The sequence below is a fragment of the Rattus norvegicus genome, chromosome 17 (genome assembly GCF_021556685.1).
Source record: "Rattus norvegicus strain SHRSP/BbbUtx chromosome 17, alternate assembly SHRSP_T2T, whole genome shotgun sequence".
NCBI classification, from domain to species: domain Eukaryota; kingdom Metazoa; phylum Chordata; class Mammalia; order Rodentia; family Muridae; genus Rattus; species Rattus norvegicus.
Window position 1 is genome coordinate 41,633,241 of NC_141550.1, and position 22,003 is coordinate 41,655,243.

The 22,003-nt window shown below is 43.8% G+C and overlaps 1 protein-coding gene across 1 annotated transcript; it reads left to right on the top strand.

Moving 5' to 3' along the window:
* Nucleotides 1-21,315: 21,315 nt before the first annotated feature.
* Nucleotides 21,316-21,775, top strand: H2bc6 (H2B clustered histone 6). Its single transcript, NM_001409097.1, is given in 1 exon segment — nt 21,316-21,775. A coding segment is annotated over 1 exon segment (381 nt). The 5' UTR covers nt 21,316-21,349; the 3' UTR covers nt 21,731-21,775.
* Nucleotides 21,776-22,003: the final 228 nt, after the last annotated feature.

Here is a 22,003-nt window from a genome sequence, read left to right on the forward strand (position 1 = left end):
GGTGGATACATGCAGGCAGAAAGCTGTATGATGTATACATAATAAATAAATAAATGTTTAAAAAAATTTAAAAAAAAATAAAGGTTATCATTATAAATGATACCAATAAACTTGCTTAGAAAACGTTAAGTTACACAAAGGTAAAATGTAACTAAAAGAGTTTTGCCTCTGCCTCAGCAGCCTAAGTAGTCTCATGGTAACTGTCTTTTACTGAGAGGTTGACAACCCAGTAGTTGCTCAGTCCATTATCATGGATGCAATCCCAGTCTGGCACTGAAAATCTGGAAGGTCTCTGGAGAGCTACTGTCCTTAGTCTGAGACAGAAGACTGGAAGCAATGGTTCAATCACTGAAGGAAGCAGCAACAGCAACAGTAACAATGCAACCTAGCAACAGCTGAGCACCAGATGAGCAACAAATGAGACATCTTCCTTCTCCCATGCCCTTCTTATCTGGGATACTAACAGTCAGGGTGGTCCTTCCTAAGTCAATTAGCACTATTAGAATGGTTCTTCAGTTGAGGCCTTCCATTCATAATTCTAATTTGTGACAAGGTGACATTAAAAACCAACCGTAACAATTCGCTACTCACCAACTAAATATGTAACTATGTTATTTTAAAAACCAGAACCTTATGCAGGCACAAATATCTCTATTACATACATGCACACATGCATGCATGCATACATACATACATACATACATACATACATACATTCACTTTTAACAGCCCTCCAAGTCTTTAAAACTCCAATGTCTTTTAAAAGTTCAAAGTGTCATAACTGTTACATAATTGCTATTCCAAGAGCGAATAACCAGGAACAGTTAAAATCAGATCAAAGCAAAACCAAACTGCAACAGTGTAAAAAATTCAGCTTCCAACATCTGGAACTTGCTCATTATCTTCTGGGATCCAAAGATCTTATGAAGTTCTACTTCTCTGGCTCTTCCCTCCACCACAAACCCACCTTGTCTCTAAGGCCCAGGCCAGCTCGTCTTCCCAACTGCTGCTATACTGTCCTTGGTCATCGTTCCACAGTCCTGACATCCCCAGTATGCTGGAATCTCCATTACAGTTGAGTCTGTACCTTCACCAGTATCTTACTGGAACCTCTCACAGTGCCAACCTTCAGCTGTCCTCCAGGACTCCTTTAGTGCTGCAGTTTCTATACTACCAAACAAGAACAGCATGAAGAGTCTTACACATCACAAAATCGAGCGGCCAGCTTAAGATGCAGCCATGGCAAACCCTCATCCCCCTGATCACAGCTCTGGGAACTAACCCTTAGGAAATGGTTTATAGAATATTTCATCTAAATGATGCTGGTCTTTTATTAACTACAGCTGGTTTTTTCAGCCTGTCCCAGTTAGAGTTATTATTGCTGTGATGAAATACAGGTGATTATGTTCTGAATGCTCAACAGCTTTTCCAGCCCAAAATACTAAATGTTTCCAAAAATCCTTTCAAAGACAACACGGTAGGTCTGTCATAGCAATACCCGACTCCTGTTATCAATTTCTGTCTTAGTTTCTCTATTGCTGTGATAAAATACTGTTGTAATTTGAGTTTTTACAGTGATAAAACACTATAACCAAAACCAACTGAGGGAGGAAAGGTTTTATTTCAGTTCACACTGGGCCATTGCTGAGGGAAATGTATGAAGAAACTCCATCAGAGAAATAACCTACAGGCAGGAACTTATTCAAAAGCAATGAATAAATACTGCTGACTGGTTTGCTCTTTATGGCTTGCTTGGCTGTCCAGGGGTAGCATTGCCAGGGCTTTCTCATATCAATCAATCAAGAAAATGCCCTGATAGACTTGTCTACAGACCAATCTCATGGAAGCCTTTTCTCAATTGAGGTTGCCTCTTCCTAAAGGCCTATAGCTTAGCTTGTGACAAGTTGAAGGGGAAAAAAAAGAAGCTAACCAACACACACACACACACACACACACGCGCGCGCGCGCGTGCACACACACACAGAGAGAGAGAGAGAGACAGACAGACAGACAGACAGACAGAGACACAGATACAGAGACAGACAGAGACAGACAGACAGACACAGACAGAGAGAGAGACAGAGAGAGGATTATTTCCCACTTCAATGATCATTTTTAAAAATTCATCATTAGTGTTGTCATAAGCACACTCTGCCAGAAAACTTGATGGAGTAGATGAGCACACATGTGCATTTCCATACTTTCAAAAGTTATTGAAAATCAAATTCACAAACTATATTGGTTTCCTCTACTACAATTTTCTAATAATTGCTGATTTTAGTAGCTGGCCATTCATAAACACAGGTGCTTCTGTTGCAGTCTTAATTATTGATATTAATTCTCAAACTATACATACTACCCCTTAGGGGTAGGTGCTTTCCTTCTTGTCTCCTTTTCCTGAAGCAAGAGGAAACGAGAATTCACATATACCAAGGCCCTGAGTCCTACAATCCTGCTTAACCAGTCAATGTGATGACAGCTAGACTGAAGTGGGACACCAAACAAGCCACTTGCCTTATGTTTGTGAGTTCCCTTCCCTACAAATGGATTCTTATAATGTGGAATGTGCAGAGTCCACCTGCAGGGGACAGGTTAGTGTAGGCTGTCACCATCACAGTGATAGCTGTCCTCTCCACGTGGGGTCCAGGAGCATATATCGTAGGTCTGTTGTGTTAAATAAAGCCTGGGGTCTGATTTTTCTGGTGTGGCTTAATATTCCCATGTGCTTATGTGTGCCCAGTCTACTGTGCTAGGTATATAAGTAAAGGCTGTTGACTCTTAGGAATAAGCTACTTGCTGGTCTCTCTCCCTCCTGAGTGCTGCTGGACAGATGGTGCCATTCATTTCTTTACAAGTCCAACAAGGTACAGTCATCCAGTCTCTGTATGTTCACTAAAAATGGAAAAACCCAGCACAGAGCATGGCCTGAAACCACTGTTCTGCCTGACAGGAACAAGAGCCCATATCAGTTAGGCACAGGACATGCGGCATGAAGGCTTACAAAACTTTTTAAAAATCACAAAAGTATTGTAATTTCTCATGAAATAAAAGGGAACAGGATAGAGAGATGACTCAGAGGTCAAAAGCAGTTAATGTTCTTGCAGAGGACCTAGGTTCTGTCCCCAGAACCTACAGGAAGGTTCACCGCTACCTGTTCCTCTATTGCAGAGGATATGACACTTTGTTCTGGCTTTTGTGAACAGCAGGCACACACATGCTACATGTACATACATATAGGCAAAAGAGCCATGGATGTAAAATAAAAAATTCATCTATAAATAAGAAGAGAAAATTAAAATTTTAGGTCAAAGAAAATATTCTAATAGACATACTCATCTTCCTCTAATTTGATACCACTCTTATTTTTAATAGCTGAAGAGACACACAAAGGCAAAAGTATATAGAATCCAAAACATGTAATGTAGACATGAGGGTACATACCAGACATTACGGATACTCTTTGACTGTTTATTTTCCAATATCCTATAAGGAATAAGTGGCAGTGACATGCTCATCCATCCTCATTAGCTATGAGTCTTTGTTGTAACCATTGCACTGAAGACATCATCACTTGCTAACCCTAAGGAATTAATCCAAAGAACACATTAAAACAGACTAAACAAGAAACAACAACAAAACAACTTGGGCAGGCAAAATGACTCAGCAGATAAAGTCAGTTTACCATCAAACCTGGCTACTGATGTTCAGACCCTAGGACCCACACTGTGGACAAAGAGAACAAACAGCTGATAGTTGTCCTCCAACCTGCACACAAACATACTGAATTAGTGAGTGAGTAAGACTTGCTTCTCACAAGATAGTGAAATTTCACTTTTCTCCCTGCAGGCACCCACTAGCATCCATGATGTTCTCACCCTACAGAGCAGGGCAACACTCACTCAATTGCCCCAGCCCCATGAAGGCTGTTGTAGTTCACCTATTTCCTCAGAGCATAAGCATGGCCATCCCATCCATGACAGAACACAGCTAACCTTGGCCCAGAAGTCATGATAACAAAGTAAACAACAACAGTTACAACTAGGTCTTTGGTGATGAGACTATATGAATTCCATAGCAGAAGGGGCAGGGAAAGATGATAAGGACCCTCAACTGGGAATCCAGCCATCTCTCCCACCAGTTTCCCAGCTGTCTGTACATAGAGTCCATAGATAGCTGAGGAAGGAATTCCATGATACAACTGCCAATGAGGTCATCCACTATGGTGGATGGGATTTGTTAGTGGTTTGGCTATTTTTGAATGAACTACCCACCTGTAAGTCTCCTCTCACTCATGACATGACATCAGTATATTCGTTTCATTGAGCTATGTAATCAAGCCCAGTGGGTTCACATTTGAGTGAGAGCAAAACCAAACAAAGCACATTCGAGAATAAAAGAGTAAAGAAAGACTTATCTACAGTAAGCAGGGAGAACACAGAAATCATTCCCAGAGCAATGGCCTCTCTAAACAAAGGAAGCATGGGGATTTCGTTCAGGGAGCATATACATGTTTATAGAGGGGTTGGCCCATCTCAGCATGCCCAATTTAAAGGCAATTAAAGTATAGGACAAGAAAGCTTTAGCTGAAAATAAAAGCTAGGAATCTGAAGATAGATGAACAGAAATGCATGTACTTGCAGGTGCCCAACTCACTTAATGACAAACAGTGATATAAGGTCACAGTAACCAAGTCAAGACCCACCTATCTTTTTACTTTTTTTCTTTTTAAATTGGATTCCCCTTGTGTATGTAAGTGAAACCCTTTCATGTAGCGTCTTGAAGGACATAAGATGGTTTTTGATCCCCTATAAAAAGAACTTTGGAGTGTTGTGAGCTTCCATGTGGGTGGTGGGAATGGAACACTTACATGTGCAAGAGCAACAAGTACTCAACTGCTGAGAGGCTCCTCTGTCCTCCTCCTCCTCCCCCTCCTTCTCCTCCCTCTTCCTCCTCTTCCTCCTCTTCCTCCTCCTCCCCCTCCTCCTCCCCCTCTTCCTCCTCTTCCTCTTCCCCCTCTTCCCCCTCTTCCCCCTCTTCCCCCTCTTCCTCCTCTTCCCCCTCTTCCTCCTCTTCCCCCTCTTCCTCCTCTTCCCCCTCTTCCCCCTCTTCCCCCTCTTCCCCCTCTTCCCCCTCTTCCCCCTCTTCCCCCTCTTCCCCCTCTTCCTCCTCTTCCTCCTCCTCCCCCTCTTCCTCCTCTTCCTCCTCCTCCCCCTCTTCCTCCTCTTCCTCCTCTTCCTCCTCCTCCCCCTCCTCCTCCCCCTCTTCCTCCTCCTCCTCTTCCTCTTCCTTCTCTTCCTCCTCTTCCTCCTCTTCCTCCCCCCCCTCCTCCTCCCCCTCTTCCTCCTCTTCCTCCTCTTCCCCCTCTTCCTCCTCTTCCTCCTCTTCCTCCTCTTCCTCCTCCCCCTCCTCCTCCCCCTCTTCCTCCTCTTCCTCCTCTTCCTCTTCCCCCTCTTCATCCTCTTCCTCTTCCTCCTCTTCCTCCTCCTCCTTCTCCTCCTCCTCTCCCTCCTCCTCTTTTTCCTTTTCCCATTTCTCCTCCCCCTCTTCCTCTTCCTCTTCCTTCTTCTTCTTTCTTTTTTTTATTATCATCTTAACCATTTTGGTTCATCAGTAGCAATTTTACTGTTTAGACTTTCTACTAAAGAGCCATTAAAGTTTAACATAATGTTGATTCTTTAGGTTATTTGGGACAGTACAGACATGTCATCACAGTCATCAAAATATAAACATAACAAAAGATACCTATATGTGTAAATAGATCTTGTATAATTCAATTTAAACGTCTTCAGTGTGCTTCACCTGTATCCAGAATGCTTATTCTAGGAACTGAAATCTTCACATTGCTCTGAAGACAGGGTTGACTTTCCTGTATCATTTTCAAATAGGTAATTTCTCGTGTACATCCTTATACCCATGAACTCAGTTGAGGTCTTGTTAAACCAGCTTGTTCATATATTCTTATTTGCTATATTATCTTCAGTACCAAATGTGGGATGATCTTTCAATACACTACCCTTAGAATGTCATATGACAGGTAACGAACTGCATCTAGGATTACAGAGGATTTAAACACAAGAGACAACCTGTGATACAGAGAATAATTTTTTGAAGCATACACTGCATAACTTGAATAATTTGATCTTGACTTCAGAAAAATCGCACATTAGATAGTAAAGAATTAGCTTCATACACACTGCATTTTTCTTAAATGTAATTAAAGAGTGATACCAGCAGAGGCATATAAAGTATACCAAAGAAATTAAAAGAGTAAAATCCTCACAATCTAATTAGAGAGCAGCACCAGCAGATATACAGTATAGCAAAGAAGTCAGAGAGAGTAAAATGAAACAAGGGAGAAATAAATTTTATTTATTTGTCAATTTTATTTTCTAGCACTGTGGGTTGAACCCAGGGTCTCAGACATGCTAGACAAACATACTCCCACAGAACTTTTTTCCTAGCCTCACTAAGTCTCCCAGACTGGCCTTGAACTCACCCTGTAGATTATAAATCTTGACCTTATAATCAATCCTCCTGCCCCAGCCTGTAAGTAGCTCAGTTTACCACCAGGACTAGCCCACCTAAAAATAAATTTTAAAAGAACAGGAATTAATTATGAAAAAATGGAAATTATCTACAAGTCAAAAACTTGTCCTTTGAGAAAAGCTCATATGTGTGTGTCAGTGTGTCAGTGTATCAGTATGTGTGTATGTGTATGAGTGTGTGTGTGTGTGTGTGTGAGAGAGAGAGAGAGAGAGAGAGAGAGAGAGAGAGAGAGAGAGAGGGAGAGAGTATAATAATAACTAAGAGGAAAGTAACTACCAGAAAGGAGCTTTAAGAAGTCACATGACAGGGCTGGGGATTTAGCTCAGAGGTAGAGCGCTTACCTAGGAAGCTCAAGGCCCTGGGTTCAGTCCCCAGCTCCGAAAAAAAGAACCAAAAAAAAAAAAAAAAAAAAAAAAAAAAAGAAGTCACAAGACACAAAGCATTGTGATACATGCCTGTCATCTCAGCACTTGGGAGGTTGAGCTAGGTAGATGGGTGGTTCCAGTCCAGCCTGGACTACACACTGACATCCTGTTCCAAATAACAGTAAGAAACCCTGAGCAGAAGCAAAGTGCAAAACCAGAAGAGAGTGCTATGGACAACTTTAATAAATTAAAGAATAGAACATGATGATTTTTCAAAAATCATCTCTTTTGCATATTTTTGTTTTATTTTGTGTATGTACGTTTGTGGCAGTCAGAGTGAGGGCCCATTAGAACGCAAATAGAAAGCCAGGTAAGGGCTTCTGGAGTGGCCTTCCTCCTTTGAAGTGGGCTGGCTCTGGCACAAACATTTTAGAATAAAGGTAAGGAAAATGGGAGGAGCCAGAGGACTTTAGAAGGCCTAACATACACCCCAGCCGATGGGATTTCTAACTCCATATTTGCCCTCACAACCTGGCAGGAGCTATGAGCCTACCTCGGTGAGCTCCCCCTTTTGCCTTTTTTAATTCTTTTCCTTTTTTCTTCCTCCTCCTCCTCCCCCTCCTCCCCCTCCTCCCCCCTCCTCCTCTGCCTCCTTCTCCTCTTCCTCCTCCTCTCCCAACCCCCTCTCCCCCTCCTTTCATTCTTTCTGCATTTCTATCTGTTATTTATCCAAGACAGTAAATTATTCGTGAATTCCACGGAGCAAACTCTCCTAAGACCATGTAGGTTCCAAAGATAGGACTCAGTCAAGGAGCTGAGCTTGGCAGCAAACCTCTTTGCTCGCGGAGCCATTTTGCCAGCCTCTGAAACCGTCCTTTCACAAACTCTGCCAGTCTCTGCCTTCTGAAGCTCCCTGGTTAGATGCATGTTGCACGTTATTTCTGGATCATTTCTGCTTGCTCCTAATCAAATATACTTTACCACCCCTTGCTCCTTGCTTTATTTCCCCCTTCGTATCTACTGAAACCCCTAATAAGTCGTTAGTTTATAGCTTACGAGAATTTCAATCTCAAAAATTCTTTGCTTGTCTGGGGAAGTATGCAGAGATTTGTTTGATGTCCAATGGATGCCCCAAGCTGTCTGTTTTTCCCCTTTTAACAATAGTAAAATGTTGCCAACTGAATTTAGAAACATGATTGGGATCCTCGGAAGGCGGTTTGCCTTTGTAAAGCACTAGGTGGCGCTGCGAAGCTGTATAATTTTAATTCCAGGGCACTTGAAACCCCGCTGTAAATTTGGATCGTTTCTTCCTCCGAATTCTGCCAGTCTTATAGGCAAACAGACTTTGCCTGACACTTTTTTTTAAAATCATTATTATTCGCTTTAATTTACTCTTGGTTCGAGTCTAGGCATCTTCGTTTTGTGAAGTAACCTGGAACTCTTTTCTCCAGTAGGCAAAATTAGACTCTTAAATCTCAAATCTTATCATGCCAGAAGTTCCTAGTCGGCTGTTCGTTACCCTGAGTTAGGTCTTTCTTAAGTCTGTGTTGTTCTGTGGAGTTTCAAGGATTTCTCTGTTGTTATGTACTTGTTTTTTAAGCAGGGAAGAGTAGGTTTATGTGTATGGTAAGTTTCCCTCGTCTTTAGATAGGTGTTTGCTTCGGGAAGATATTCATAGTGTCTAGTCTTTCTCTCCACAAATTAAAATCCTTACCATGTCCCTTTCTGTCACTAATACATTGAGCCTTCATCTTCTGTCTGATAATAAGATTGTTGTGTAACATTCTCCTGTAAACATTAACCAGATATTGTTTAAATCAATGCAATGTTTTCAAGCTGATATACTTACATTACATTACAATATGTACACTTATATAGTTCTTATAATGTATAATTAATATGCATAGAGGTCCCTTATTTTAATAAACAACATGTACATATATTCCAGATCTCATACTTTTTTAAAAGGCAAAAGCAAATATAAACAATCCTTCTCTGAGTTCTCATGCCCATATAATAAAACCTTGGAATGAATCTCTAAGTCAATATGATATTTAGGTTTTATTTAGTGAAGTGTGGGGGGAAAAACATGGAAGTGGGGGAAGATTTTCACAGGACAAACCTTACCAGAACAGTCTTACCTGTAAGCATTCTAGGCGATTGTTTTGTTTGGATAGTTGGTGTTGACTTTTGGATTTGTTTTTGCTTTGAGATAGCATCTCCTGTAGCCCATGCTGGCCTAGAACTCACTATGTAGCCATCCTTCTGCCACTACTCCCAAAAGGCTAGAATTAAAGCATCTATAACACAAGAGCCTGGTACAATGTACTTTCCAAACTAGCATCTTGTGGTCTAGTAAGATGCTTCAGTGCATCGGCAGACAATGATGACTTCACTGGGGCACAAGCAGTTCTAATCGGATCAAGAATTCTGTAGTCTTCAGGGTGAACAACACACATCACTACAAATCACTGATACATTCCAGTAAGTCTACACTACACTAACACAACACCAATTGTGTGTCATAGTCATTCACACACATTAGGCCCAGCACACTTTTACTTATTCCACCTGACAATACTGACCATGACCTGAGGTGACCCTGGAAATCAACAGCCATTGAAGAGATCCTAAATGTCTTCTTAAAATGGCTTTCCCCCACCCCCTCTTTGAGAAGTTAGTTTGTGAATTAAATGGACATTTTGCTTTGTTTCCTGAAGCCAAAGCCAAACACAGACTAAATTCCTATCCTTTGCCTTATAAACAATAACCTGATCTGTCTTGCAGATTAATTTACAAAGCGCTTCTTTTTCAATTTTAGTTAGAAATTCTCCTTCATGCCCTTGGAATTCCACCTCCTCTCTATCTCAGCCTGTGTATGCTCCTGCCTTAAGTGTCTCTCTTTGAGACTAGACTGCAGGCTAAAATGTTCTTTGATCTACTGTTCTATGAGGCTACATATATTCCATCACACTTTGCAACAAGAAATGCCTTATGACCCTTTCTACTCTTCTCTTGGTGGGAAGTGCAGGAAACGAGAAAGAGGAAACAGAATAAACTTGCTTAGAAAGCATTCTGCTGCACACAAGTAAACTTTTGCTACCAAGCATGCCTCTCTCTGCCAGCAGTTTGGAGAGGACAACCCGGACTGACAGATCCTAATTAACCCCTATGCCTCTTAACAGGAAAAGCATAATTCTGACAGGCAGGCAGGACAGGCCTGGTTGGCAGCTTCATGGGAAAAGCTGCCTTGCTCTGTCTCTAGAAAACTATAACAATGTTTTATACTGTAAATGTCCCTACTTGTCCAAACAATCAAACCTGGGGATTTTGTTCTATAAAACATGTTTAATCGATCAAAGTGTAAATTAGGGCCAAAAAGACTATATAAACTGTCAAGGATTTCTGTTCAGAGTGAAAGATCCCCGTTTGATATTAGTGCAGCCATTTCTTAAGAATGAGAATCTTTTAAGCTGGCCCTTGCTTAGCCCCTAGATGTTAGACAATAGACCAGAAAGTACAGAAAGCACATTCCCACCCACTCTCTAGGAAGCTGCCAGACCATAAGAACAGAGGGTATAGAACATATTTACTGCAGGGCAATTACAAGACAGGAAACATCTCTGGGAAGCTAACTGATTACTATAGAAGTAAGATGTCCTTGGTACTGAATGCAGCTGTGCTATAGGCTGACATAGCTATAGCCTTGTCCTGGGAACTCCAGAAGAGAAACACCTGCCAAGACAGATATCCTTGGTTCTTGTCCTGGGAACCCCAGGATAAGAAAACATATATCAAGTCAAACGTCCTTGGTAATGAAATAGCTGCATTGATGTGGTTACGGCCTTATCCCAGGAATTCCAGGACAAGAAAAATCTGCCTAGTTATCCTTGGCACCAAAATAGCTGAGCTAATGAAACTGTGTAATCTTAAATGACTATTTAAGCTGTACATTTCTGTTGTTCGAGGCTCTTCACATCCCTCCTGTGTGAGGACTCCTGTGTCGAGCCCCAATGCATTGGTATCAAACCTCTTGTTTTTACATCAAGACTGAGTCCCGTGTGTTTGTGGGGTGGTGGGTGTCCTCAGGACTGGAGCGAGAGTCTCCTCTGTCTGAGGGTCTTTCAAGAGCAGTCATGCAACAATCAGTGCAGGCTTTTGCCTGTAAATCTCCTGGGATGGTTACTGACAGGGATGGTTACTGACTGGGAGGGTTACTGACAGGGATGGTTACTGACAGGGATGGTTACTGACTGGGAGGGTTACTGACTGGGATGGTTACTGACAGGGATGGTTACTGACTGGAATGGTTACTGACTGGGAGGGTTACTGACTGGGAGGGTTACTGACAGGGATGGTTACTGACTGGGAGGGTTACTGACTGGGATGGTTACTGACTGGGAGGGTTACTGACTGGGAGGGTTACTGACTGGGAGGGTTACTGACTGGGATGGTTACTGACTGGGATGGTTACTGACAGGGATGGTTACTGACTGGGAGGGTTACTGACAGGGATGGTTACTGACTGGGAGGGTTACTGACTGGGAGGGTTACTGACTGGGAGGGTTACTGACAGGGATGGTTACTGACTGGGAGGGTTACTGACTGGGAGGGTTACTGACTGGGAGGGTTACTGACAGGGAGGGTTACTGACTGGGAGGGTTACTGACAGGGAGGGTTACTGACTGGGAGGGTTACTGACTGGGAGGGTTACTGACAGGGAGGGTTACTGACAGGGAGGGTTACTGACTGGGAGGGTTACTGACAGGGAGGGTTACTGACTGGGAGGGTTACTGACTGGGAGGGTTACTGACTGGGAGGGTTACTGACAGGGAGGGTTACTGACTGGGATGGTTACTGACTGGGAGGGTTACTGACTGGGAGGGTTACTGACTGGGAGGGTTACTGACTGGGAGGGTTACTGACAGGGATGGTTACTGACTGGGAGGGTTACTGACTGGGAGGGTTACTGACTGGGAGGGTTACTGACTGGGAGGGTTACTGACTGGGAGGGTTACTGACTGGGAGGGTTACTGACTGGGAGGGTTACTGACTGGGAGGGTTACTGACAGGGAGGGTTACTGACTGGGAGGGTTACTGACAGGGAGGGTTACTGACTGGGATGGTTACTGACAGGGAGGGTTACTGACAGGGAGGGTTACTGACAGGGATGGTTACTGACTGGGAGGGTTACTGACTGGGAGGGTTACTGACTGGGAGGGTTACTGACAGGGAGGGTTACTGACTGGGAGGGTTACTGACTGGGACGGTTACTGACTGGGAGGGTTACTGACTGGAATGGTTACTGACAGGGATGGTTACTGACTGGGAGGGTTACTGACTGGGAGGGTTACTGACTGGGAGGGTTACTGACTGGGAGGGTTACTGACTGGGAGGGTTACTGACTGGGAGGGTTACTGACTGGGAGGGTTACTGACTGGGAGGGTTACTGACTGGAATGGTTACTGACAGGGATGGTTACTGACTGGGAGGGTTACTGACTGGGAGGGTTACTGACTGGGAGGGTTACTGACTGGGAGGGTTACTGACTGGGAGGGTTACTGACTGGGAGGGTTACTGACTGGGAGGGTTACTGACTGGGAGGGTTACTGACTGGGAGGGTTACTGACTGGGAGGGTTACTGACTGGGAGGGTTACTGACAGGGAGGGTTACTGACTGGGAGGGTTACTGACTGGGAGGGTTACTGACTGGGAGGGTTACTGACTGGGAGGGTTACTGACTGGGAGGGTTACTGGCTGGGAGGGTTACTGGCTGGGAGGGTTACTGGCTGGGAGGGTTACTGACTGGGAGGGTTACTGACTGGGAGGGTTACTGACTGGGAGGGTTACTGACTGGGAGGGTTACTGACTGGGAGGGTTACTGACTGGGAGGGTTACTGACTGGGAGGGTTACTGACAGGGATGGTTACTGACAGGGAGGGTTACTGACTGGAATGGTTACTGACAGGGAGGGTTACTGACTGGGAGGGTTACTGACAGGGATGGTTACTGACAGGGAGGGTTACTGACAGGGATGGTTACTGACTGGAATGGTTACTGACAGGGAGGGTTACTGACTGGGAGGGTTACTGACTGGGAGGGTTACTGACTGGGAGGGTTACTGACAGGGAGGGTTACTGACAGGGAGGGTTACTGACAGGGAGGGTTACTGACTGGGAGGGTTACTGACTGGGAGGGTTACTGACTGGGAGGGTTACTGACAGGGAGGGTTACTGACTGGGAGGGTTACTGACTGGGAGGGTTACTGACTGGGAGGGTTACTGACTGGGAGGGTTACTGACAGGGAGGGTTACTGACAGGGAGGGTTACTGACTGGGAGGGTTACTGACTGGGAGGGTTACTGACTGGGAGGGTTACTGACAGGGAGGGTTACTGACTGGGAGGGTTACTGACTGGGAGGGTTACTGACTGGGAGGGTTACTGACTGGGAGGGTTACTGACAGGGATGGTTACTGACAGGGAGGGTTACTGACTGGAATGGTTACTGACAGGGAGGGTTACTGACTGGGAGGGTTACTGACAGGGATGGTTACTGACAGGGAGGGTTACTGACAGGGATGGTTACTGACTGGAATGGTTACTGACAGGGAGGGTTACTGACTGGGAGGGTTACTGACTGGGAGGGTTACTGACAGGGAGGGTTACTGACAGGGAGGGTTACTGACAGGGAGGGTTACTGACAGGGAGGGTTACTGACTGGGAGGGTTACTGACTGGGAGGGTTACTGACTGGGAGGGTTACTGACAGGGAGGGTTACTGACTGGGAGGGTTACTGACTGGGAGGGTTACTGACTGGGAGGGTTACTGACAGGGAGGGTTACTGACTGGGAGGGTTACTGACTGGGAGGGCTACTGACTGGGAGGGTTACTGACAGGGAGGGTTACTGACTGGGAGTGTTACTGACTGGGAGGGTTACTGACTGGGAGGGTTACTGACTGGGAGGGTTACTGACAGGGAGGGTTACTGACTGGGAGGGTTACTGACTGGGAGGGTTACTGACAGGGAGGGTTACTGACTGGGAGGGTTACTGACTGGGAGGGTTACTGACAGGGATGGTTACTGACAGGGAGGGTTACTGACTGGGAGGGTTACTGACTGGGAGGGTTACTGACTGGGAGGGTTACTGACAGGGAGGGTTACTGACTGGGAGGGTTACTGACTGGGAGGGTTACTGACAGGGAGGGTTACTGACAGGGAGGGTTACTGACTGGGAGGGTTACTGACAGGGATGGTTACTGACAGGGATGGTTACTGACTGGGAGGGTTACTGACTGGGAGGGTTACTGACTGGGAGGGTTACTGACTGGGAGGGTTACTGACAGGGAGGGTTACTGACTGGGAGGGTTACTGACTGGGAGGGTTACTGACAGGGATGGTTACTGACTGGGAGGGTTACTGACAGGGATGGTTACTGACTGGGAGGGTTACTGACAGGGATGGTTACTGACTGGGAGGGTTACTGACAGGGATGGTTACTGACAGGGATGGTTACTGACAGGGAGGGTTACTGACTGGGAGGGTTACTGACTGGGAGGGTTACTGACCGGGAGGGTTACTGACTGGGAGGGTTACTGACTGGGAGGGTTACTGACTGGGAGGGTTACTGACTGGGAGGGTTACTGACTGGGAGGGTTACTGACTGGGAGGGTTACTGACTGGGAGGGTTACTGACAGGGAGGGTTACTGTCAGGGAGGGTTACTGACTGGGAGGGTTACTGACTGGGAGGGTTACTGACAGGGATGGTTACTGACTGGGATGGTTACTGACTGGGAGGGTTACTGACTGGGAGGGTTACTGACTGGGAGGGTTACTGACTGGGAGGGTTACTGACTGGGAGGGTGTATCGATTCTAAACAGAGCAAACAGAGCTGAACTTCCATCTTTCCACTTCCATCTCCCAATGCTGGGGTTCTAGGTGCTCTGCCATTTTCTAAACTTCTACTTAGGAATACAAGGGACTGAGACAGACTGACCTTGTGGTAAAAGTATAGGATTAAACCTCTTAATGTAATATAGGCCCAAAGTACTATTATGACCACACACCTTCAAGATGATTTTTTAACTTGCTCCTGGGTTATCATATGATATTACAGGTGACCCTGTCCAGCTTATCAGTTGGCACAGAAAGAATAGTCTATCTTGTCTTGGAGGAGGAATTTGAAGGAGATACTGCAGGAGAGACACTATGGTTGAAACAATTTCTTGATTTTCAAGTCCCTCACCCTTCCCCAAAAAGGTAGAAGCCAGGTTTTTTCTTTGGCAGACCCAAGGAGGCTGTTGTCCACTCCACCACCCCACCCTCCTTGTGTGCACATTAATATACACAGTCCTATCTATCTGTTGAAGGCCAGTCTCTTAGCCCTTTGTCTCTTTATGCTGCCTCAGACATCTAACATTCTGTACCAAAACCCAGGAAGCTCATCTGAGGCCTACTGGCAACCTGAGCCTCTACAAAGAGAGACCTCCCTCCCTTCATCCACTTGACAGCCCCAAGTCACAGATAGGCAGGACAGGACCACCTGCCTGTCTGTCTCAAGCAGCAGTTTCTTTCACTCTTCATCTCCCTCCCCCTCTCCTCTCTTCCCTGTTTATTATGACAGTGTGACAACCAGATGGGAGTCCTTTCTCCTTTTCACTAGACCATGAATCCAACACAGCCAAACTGGCATGACAAGGTTACCTAGAGGCACTTTCCTTTCTGCTATCAAATTGCCTGCCTTTTCCACAGAGACACCTGAACCTCAAGGAGTGTATTCACTGAATCACAGGTTGTCCTTGAATTTAGGCTTACCCTTGATGAAAGCTTTGAAGAAGGGCTGCAAAGCAACAATAGGTGATTACAGTTAGTGTTTTTTACTTAACCAGATATAGCTAAAATGTTATTGTTTCAACATGTAATTAATATAAAAACTATTAACAAAACCTCTGATTTCCTTTTTTTTTTTAAGTAGTAAATTTTTGAGTTGATGTGTAATTTAGATATAGACCTCATCTTGATTTAAGAGAAAATTAGTATAGGAAATAGTTGATTTAGATACCCAGCTGTTTTACTACATCAGACTTGTGTTTTCAAAAGTGCTTGAGTATCTGTTACTGCAGGGCTACAGTTGCTGGAAAAGAACATCCTTAGTGTCTCACAAAGAAATAAACCAAGCAAAGGTAACTCAAAAAGGCAATTTCTCTTGTAAAAAAAAAAGGGGGGGGGGTCAAAACCCAGGTCAGCTTTAGTAGAACTGGGCAGGAAGTTCAATGAGTTTTCATTCTAACATAGGTAGTGACTATGCATCTTCCCGTTGATCTGATACAATTGACAAACTCATAATTAGCACAAAGGAAATGAAGAAAAATGGAAGGGGATGGCCACTCTCAGACAGCATGTTCAAGGAATGGAGCAGGGCTTTTGTATAAACAAAGATTTACCAAGTAGGGGAGATTAAAAGTCTAAAGTGATTGGGAGATTTAGGGAATATAGGCCTTTAAAAGGCTAGCCACCTTTGGCAGAAAACACAAAAGAAAACTTTTCTCATGCACAGTAATAGTACCTGAAAATGTATATGTGCCATCTTAACACTCAAGACTGCTGGAGTTCAAGACCAATCTGGACTACCTAGCTAGTTCCAGGCTAGCCAAGGAAATATGCTGACAGCATGTTTAAAAAAGGAAAAAAAAAAGACAATATAAAACCTTTAAGTGCTATTTTGAACATTTTTTTTTTGCAATAGCTTAACCATGTCTAAACAACTATACACCTCTAGTCGGTCTGAGCATGAATTCACAAACTATTCTGTTTTAATTTGTTTCTCCAACACTTGCTTTTTTTTGTTGTTGTTGTTGTTCAGGGAGATTTGGTTGGTTGATTGGTTGGTTGGTTGGTTTGGGTATACTTAGTATTTATTAAATGAGCAAATGCTGTGCAATCACTAATCATCCTTAATTATGCACAGATAACATACATACAAAAGTGAGAAAAGAAGGGGTTGGGGACTTAGCCCAGTGGTAGAGTGCTTGCCTAGCAAGCGCAAGGCCCTGGGTTCGGTCCCCAGCTCTGAAAAAAGAAAAAGAAAAAAAAAGTGAGTAAGAAAGCTCTAGAATGTCCAATAGATTTAATTGGGCATTAATTAACTAAAACACAGGCAAAAAGAACAAATATTGTCAAGTTTTTGTTTTATCTAATTTTGGGGGATAGAGGCAGGAAGTGGTGTAAATCAACACAAAGGTTATAGAGGGCTTTCTAGACAATGCCTAGCAAGCCAACAGCCTGGCATATCAAACAATCCACTTGATAAACAAACAGCTGAGATAAACTGGCTGTTTGGCCCCACCAGTTCCTAACCTGGAAAACATAACCAAGACTTCTCCCAGAGGAGGGAAAAAAAAAAAGAATATCATGTGCTTTTGATAACTTCCTCAAGGGTTTCTACCAAGGGAGTGGTGGGACCTCAGGGCAAGGTGTTCGTGTGAAATATCTCTGGATCCTGCTGTGGGCATTCCTGGCTTATGCAAGCCAAGTGGACATCATTTCCCCAAATAGGGTTCCTCGTTATCATTGATCACATACTTCCCTCTTCCCATCCTCCCCCACTCCTGTGACTTTTTTTTTTTTTTTCTGTCTCTCTACTTTGCCATGCCAACTTCCAGTTCCTGGACTCAAACTGTTGTCCAGACTCAACCTGGTATTTCTTGTCAGATAAAAATGAAGTGAAACTCAACAACTGCTCTCAAAAAGGGACACATGATCATAACAGAGAGACATGTGTATTGTCAAAGGAAAACTAAGAATCAACCACCATGAAAGCTAATTAGAGATTCTTAGAATGAGATGTTCTTTACACAGACCCTAGATGAATATGTTTTATCTCTACCAGAAAACATGCAAGAAAGTCCATAGCAAAATAGATCTCAAAGATCTGGAGAAATGGCTCAGCAGTTAACAGCAGGTACTTCTCTTAACAATGGACCAGAGTTCGTCTCCTAGCATCCATGTCAGGTAACTGGTAGGGTGTGTATAGGAAGCCAAAGAGATGTAGTAATACAGAATATATATTGACCTCACAGCCTGGAGCATGCTACACCATTGCTCTGTAACTGACCTACTGAAACATGCCCAGTTTTCACACCGGAGCTTTTAAACTAGGACATTGGTTACAGGGACTTATTTTATAATCCTAATATGCTCCAAACAAATTTGATTTGCATAAGTGACTTTAGTTTTGTTTTGTTTTTTTAAACCTACAAATGAGTCTTGAGACAACGGCTCAGTGAGTAAAGTACTTGCTGTTCAGGCAAAGGGGCCTGAATTTGAATCCCCAGTACCCACATACACCCAGAACAATGAGATGCGTCTGTAATTCCGGTGTTCCTGCATGGAGATAAAAGGTAGCGAGTGACAGGATACTCCATGGGAATTCAAGGACCAACTATCTTGGTATACAGAGCAATGAACACCAAAGGAAAATAAAAGAAGGTATCTCAAACAATTCAGAAAGTAGAACAGGCTCCAAAATTGTCCTTAGATGTCCAGAGGCATGCCAGGGCACAATACACACCGTAGACACATGCATGCAGTATTTTATTTAAAATTCTACAAATACGCACAGTGAGCTGATGCTTATAATTCCAGCACTTGAGATGGAGGCAAAATGTTCAGAAATTCAAGAGCACACTTGGTTACAGAGTGAGTTTAAGGTCACCTGGGCGACATTAAACCTTACGGGAAACAAATAGCTACTATGTTCAATCAAGGATAAAAAATTCTCAGCACTGGTAGGTAGCTCTCAGAATTTAAATTTTTTAAATCATGTCTTCATTACCTATGTGTAAGCCCCATTTTTTTTAAAGCTAGATATAAAAGGGAAGGAATTTAAGTCTTTAGCAGTAATAAAAGGAAATATTGTTTACTTATATTATTAAATATATTTATATTATATAAGTACATATTGTACATTTATATTGTATAAATATATATTTATTCCATTTAATTATATTTATAATATAAATGGAATAATTAAAATTTAAATTTAAAAATCAGATTTTATGACAAAAGCATAGGTCATCTGTTCACGTTGGCTCATTTCCATAAGCTAAGAATCTGAATGGCAGAAGCAGTGTTGCCATCCTATCAATATAAGTCTCAATGTCCCAGTGAGTTCTGGACCAGCCTAGAGATAGGTATAGGAAGGAGTGCAGACGGTCAGAAAACAAAACGCCAAATTCACAAATACCAATGGCTAGATTTTTCTTTTGATACCCCCACTAAATTAAAATTTTAGTTCTGATGTTTACCAAAGAAACTGGTTGTCTTAGTCAGGGCTTCTATTCCTGCACAAAACATCATGACCAAGAAGCAAATTGGGAAAGAAAGGCTTTATTCGGCTTACACGTCTACATTGCTGCTCATCACCAAAGAAAGTTACGATCAGGAAGCAGGAGCTGACACAGAGGCCATGGTTTGCTTCCCCTGACTTACTCAGCTTGCTGTCTTATAGAACCCAGGACTATCAGCCCAGGAATAGCACCACTCACCATGGGCCCTCCCACCTTGATCATTAATTGAGAAAATGACTTACAGCTGGATCTCATAGAGGCATTTTCTCAAAGGAGGCTCCTTTCTCTCTGGTAACTCCAGTTTGTGCCAAGTTGACACACAAAACCAGCCAATACACTGCTATTCCCTCTTTGGGTTCTTAGTCTCACTAATACAAGAACTTAAAAACAGATTCAGAAGATCAATGCCCGTTTTATTAAAGTTTGAAAGACAAACAGTTCAACAGCCGCGCTAAAACCTGAGAAAATTTGGGGGGCAGGGGGGGTGCTTTACAGAGGAAGGGAGGGAAGGAGAAAGGGAGAAAGGGAGGGAGGGAGGAAGAGATAGACAGGGAAGGATCATACTTTTAAGTTAACCTTGGAGGTCAGAAACAGAATAGCCCACAGTACCATGTAAAATGTTGTCTGGTCACAGCCAGAATACAGCAAATACAGAGGCGAATGCCAGCAGCAAACCACTGAACTGAGAATAGGACCCCCGTTGAAGGAATCAGAGAAAGAACTGGAAGAGCTTGAAGGGGCTCGAGACCCCATATGAACAACAATGCCAAGCAACCAGAGCTTCCAGGGACTAAGCCACTACCTAAAGACTATACATGGACTGACCCTGGACTCTGACCTCATAGGTAGCAATGAATATCCTAGTAAGAGCACCAGTGGAAGGGGAAGCCCTGGGTCCTGCTAAGACTGAACCCCCAGTGAACGTGATTGTTGGGGGGAGGGCGGCAATGGGGGGAGGGTAGGGAGGGGAACACCCATAAAGAAGGGGAGAGGGAGGGATTAGGGGGATGTTTGCCCGGAAACCAGGAAAGGGAATAACATTCGAAATGTAAATAAGAAATACTCAAGTTAATAAAAAAAAAAAAAATGTTGTCTGGTTGGCTGAGCATAGGTCACCAAATTCCACGGACGTCTCAGGGAAAAGGATTGCACCAGGGCCACGTGGTTCAAAATAACTAGGGACAGGTAATAAAGGAAAAGCAACCAAGCAGGTAGTGGCTAATAGGGTGAAGGAAGTTTCCCAGAAAGGACAGCACGCCTTTTTCTTTGTCATTTCGCGCGGGGTTTTGTTTTTTTGTTTTTTTTTTTTTGCTTTTTTGTTGTTTGTTTGTTTGTCTGTTTGTATTGTTGCCTGCTGTTGCCCAGAGGCTGTGGTAAAGGATTTTCAACCTTCCTCAGCAATCTAGCTTCTTTCATATGTTAATTCTCGTACATTCCACCTGTCCACCTTCGCCTAATACATGATCTTCCAATTCGATTAAACTGTTCCGTTTATTCTTTTCAAACAGGACGTAGTATCCCTGCGTCTAACTTTTGTCATCTGTAAGACTTACTCCCAACCGTTTACTTTCACTCTGACCTTTCCTTTCTATAGGCTAGATTGCACTGCCTTGGGAACTCCGGGAAGCTTGAAGGTCGACTAGATCTTTTCTGTTCTTCCTTTTCCTTTACTGGACCGAAACTTGGATTGAAGTGTTAAAATAGTTTTGACAGGAACGTTTCAATGGTTTCAGAATATTTGGTATTAAATTGATCGCAAACTTTAACTTCTGGAATTTCAAAATAGAGCAACTTCTGTTTTGTTTTTGTTTTTGTTTTTGTTTTTGTTTTTGTTTTTGTTTTTGTTTTAACGAGCAATTTAATCTGAAACCTTTAAAAAGAAACCAATCTGATTAAGGAGCGTTAGGCATAGTCGCTTGAAAATTATTACAAGGTTAGAGTTTGACCAATGGGAGAATAGACTGTCCTTTGTAACCTCTAACCAATCAGATCGGGTGAAAGTAAGACTTAATTTGCATGAGACTGCCTACAAAAAAACAAACCCTGCTGCAGAATTCATTCTCCTTTTCTTCCCGAGAAAGACACCTGAAGATGCCTGAGCCCGCCAAGTCCGCTCCCGCCCCGAAGAAGGGCTCCAAGAAGGCCGTTACCAAGGCCCAGAAGAAAGACGGCAAGAAGCGCAAGCGCAGCCGCAAGGAGAGCTATTCCGTGTACGTGTACAAGGTGCTGAAGCAAGTGCACCCGGATACCGGCATCTCTTCCAAGGCCATGGGCATCATGAACTCGTTCGTGAACGACATCTTCGAACGCATCGCGGGCGAGGCGTCGCGCCTGGCGCATTACAACAAGCGCTCGACCATCACGTCCCGGGAGATCCAGACGGCCGTGCGCCTGCTGCTGCCCGGGGAGCTGGCCAAGCACGCGGTGTCCGAGGGCACCAAGGCGGTCACCAAGTACACCAGCTCCAAGTGAGTTCCTCTACCTCGTAACCCAAAGGCTCTTTTCAGAGCCACCTAAGAGTTCACAATTGAGAGCTATGCGCTTGTTCGTGGTTCCTGTCGGTTCAGGCTCAAGTATTGTAAGCACTTCTTACTTCTGTGGAAACTGCCAAATATCCTACGTAAAGGTATTGAGTACTGCAGTAGAAAGGGTACATTTCCTTACTACTGTTGGAATAATGAGCCCGGAACGGTTCATTAATGGGTCACAAGCTAGACTTTAGGTTTAATATTAGCATCTACCGTA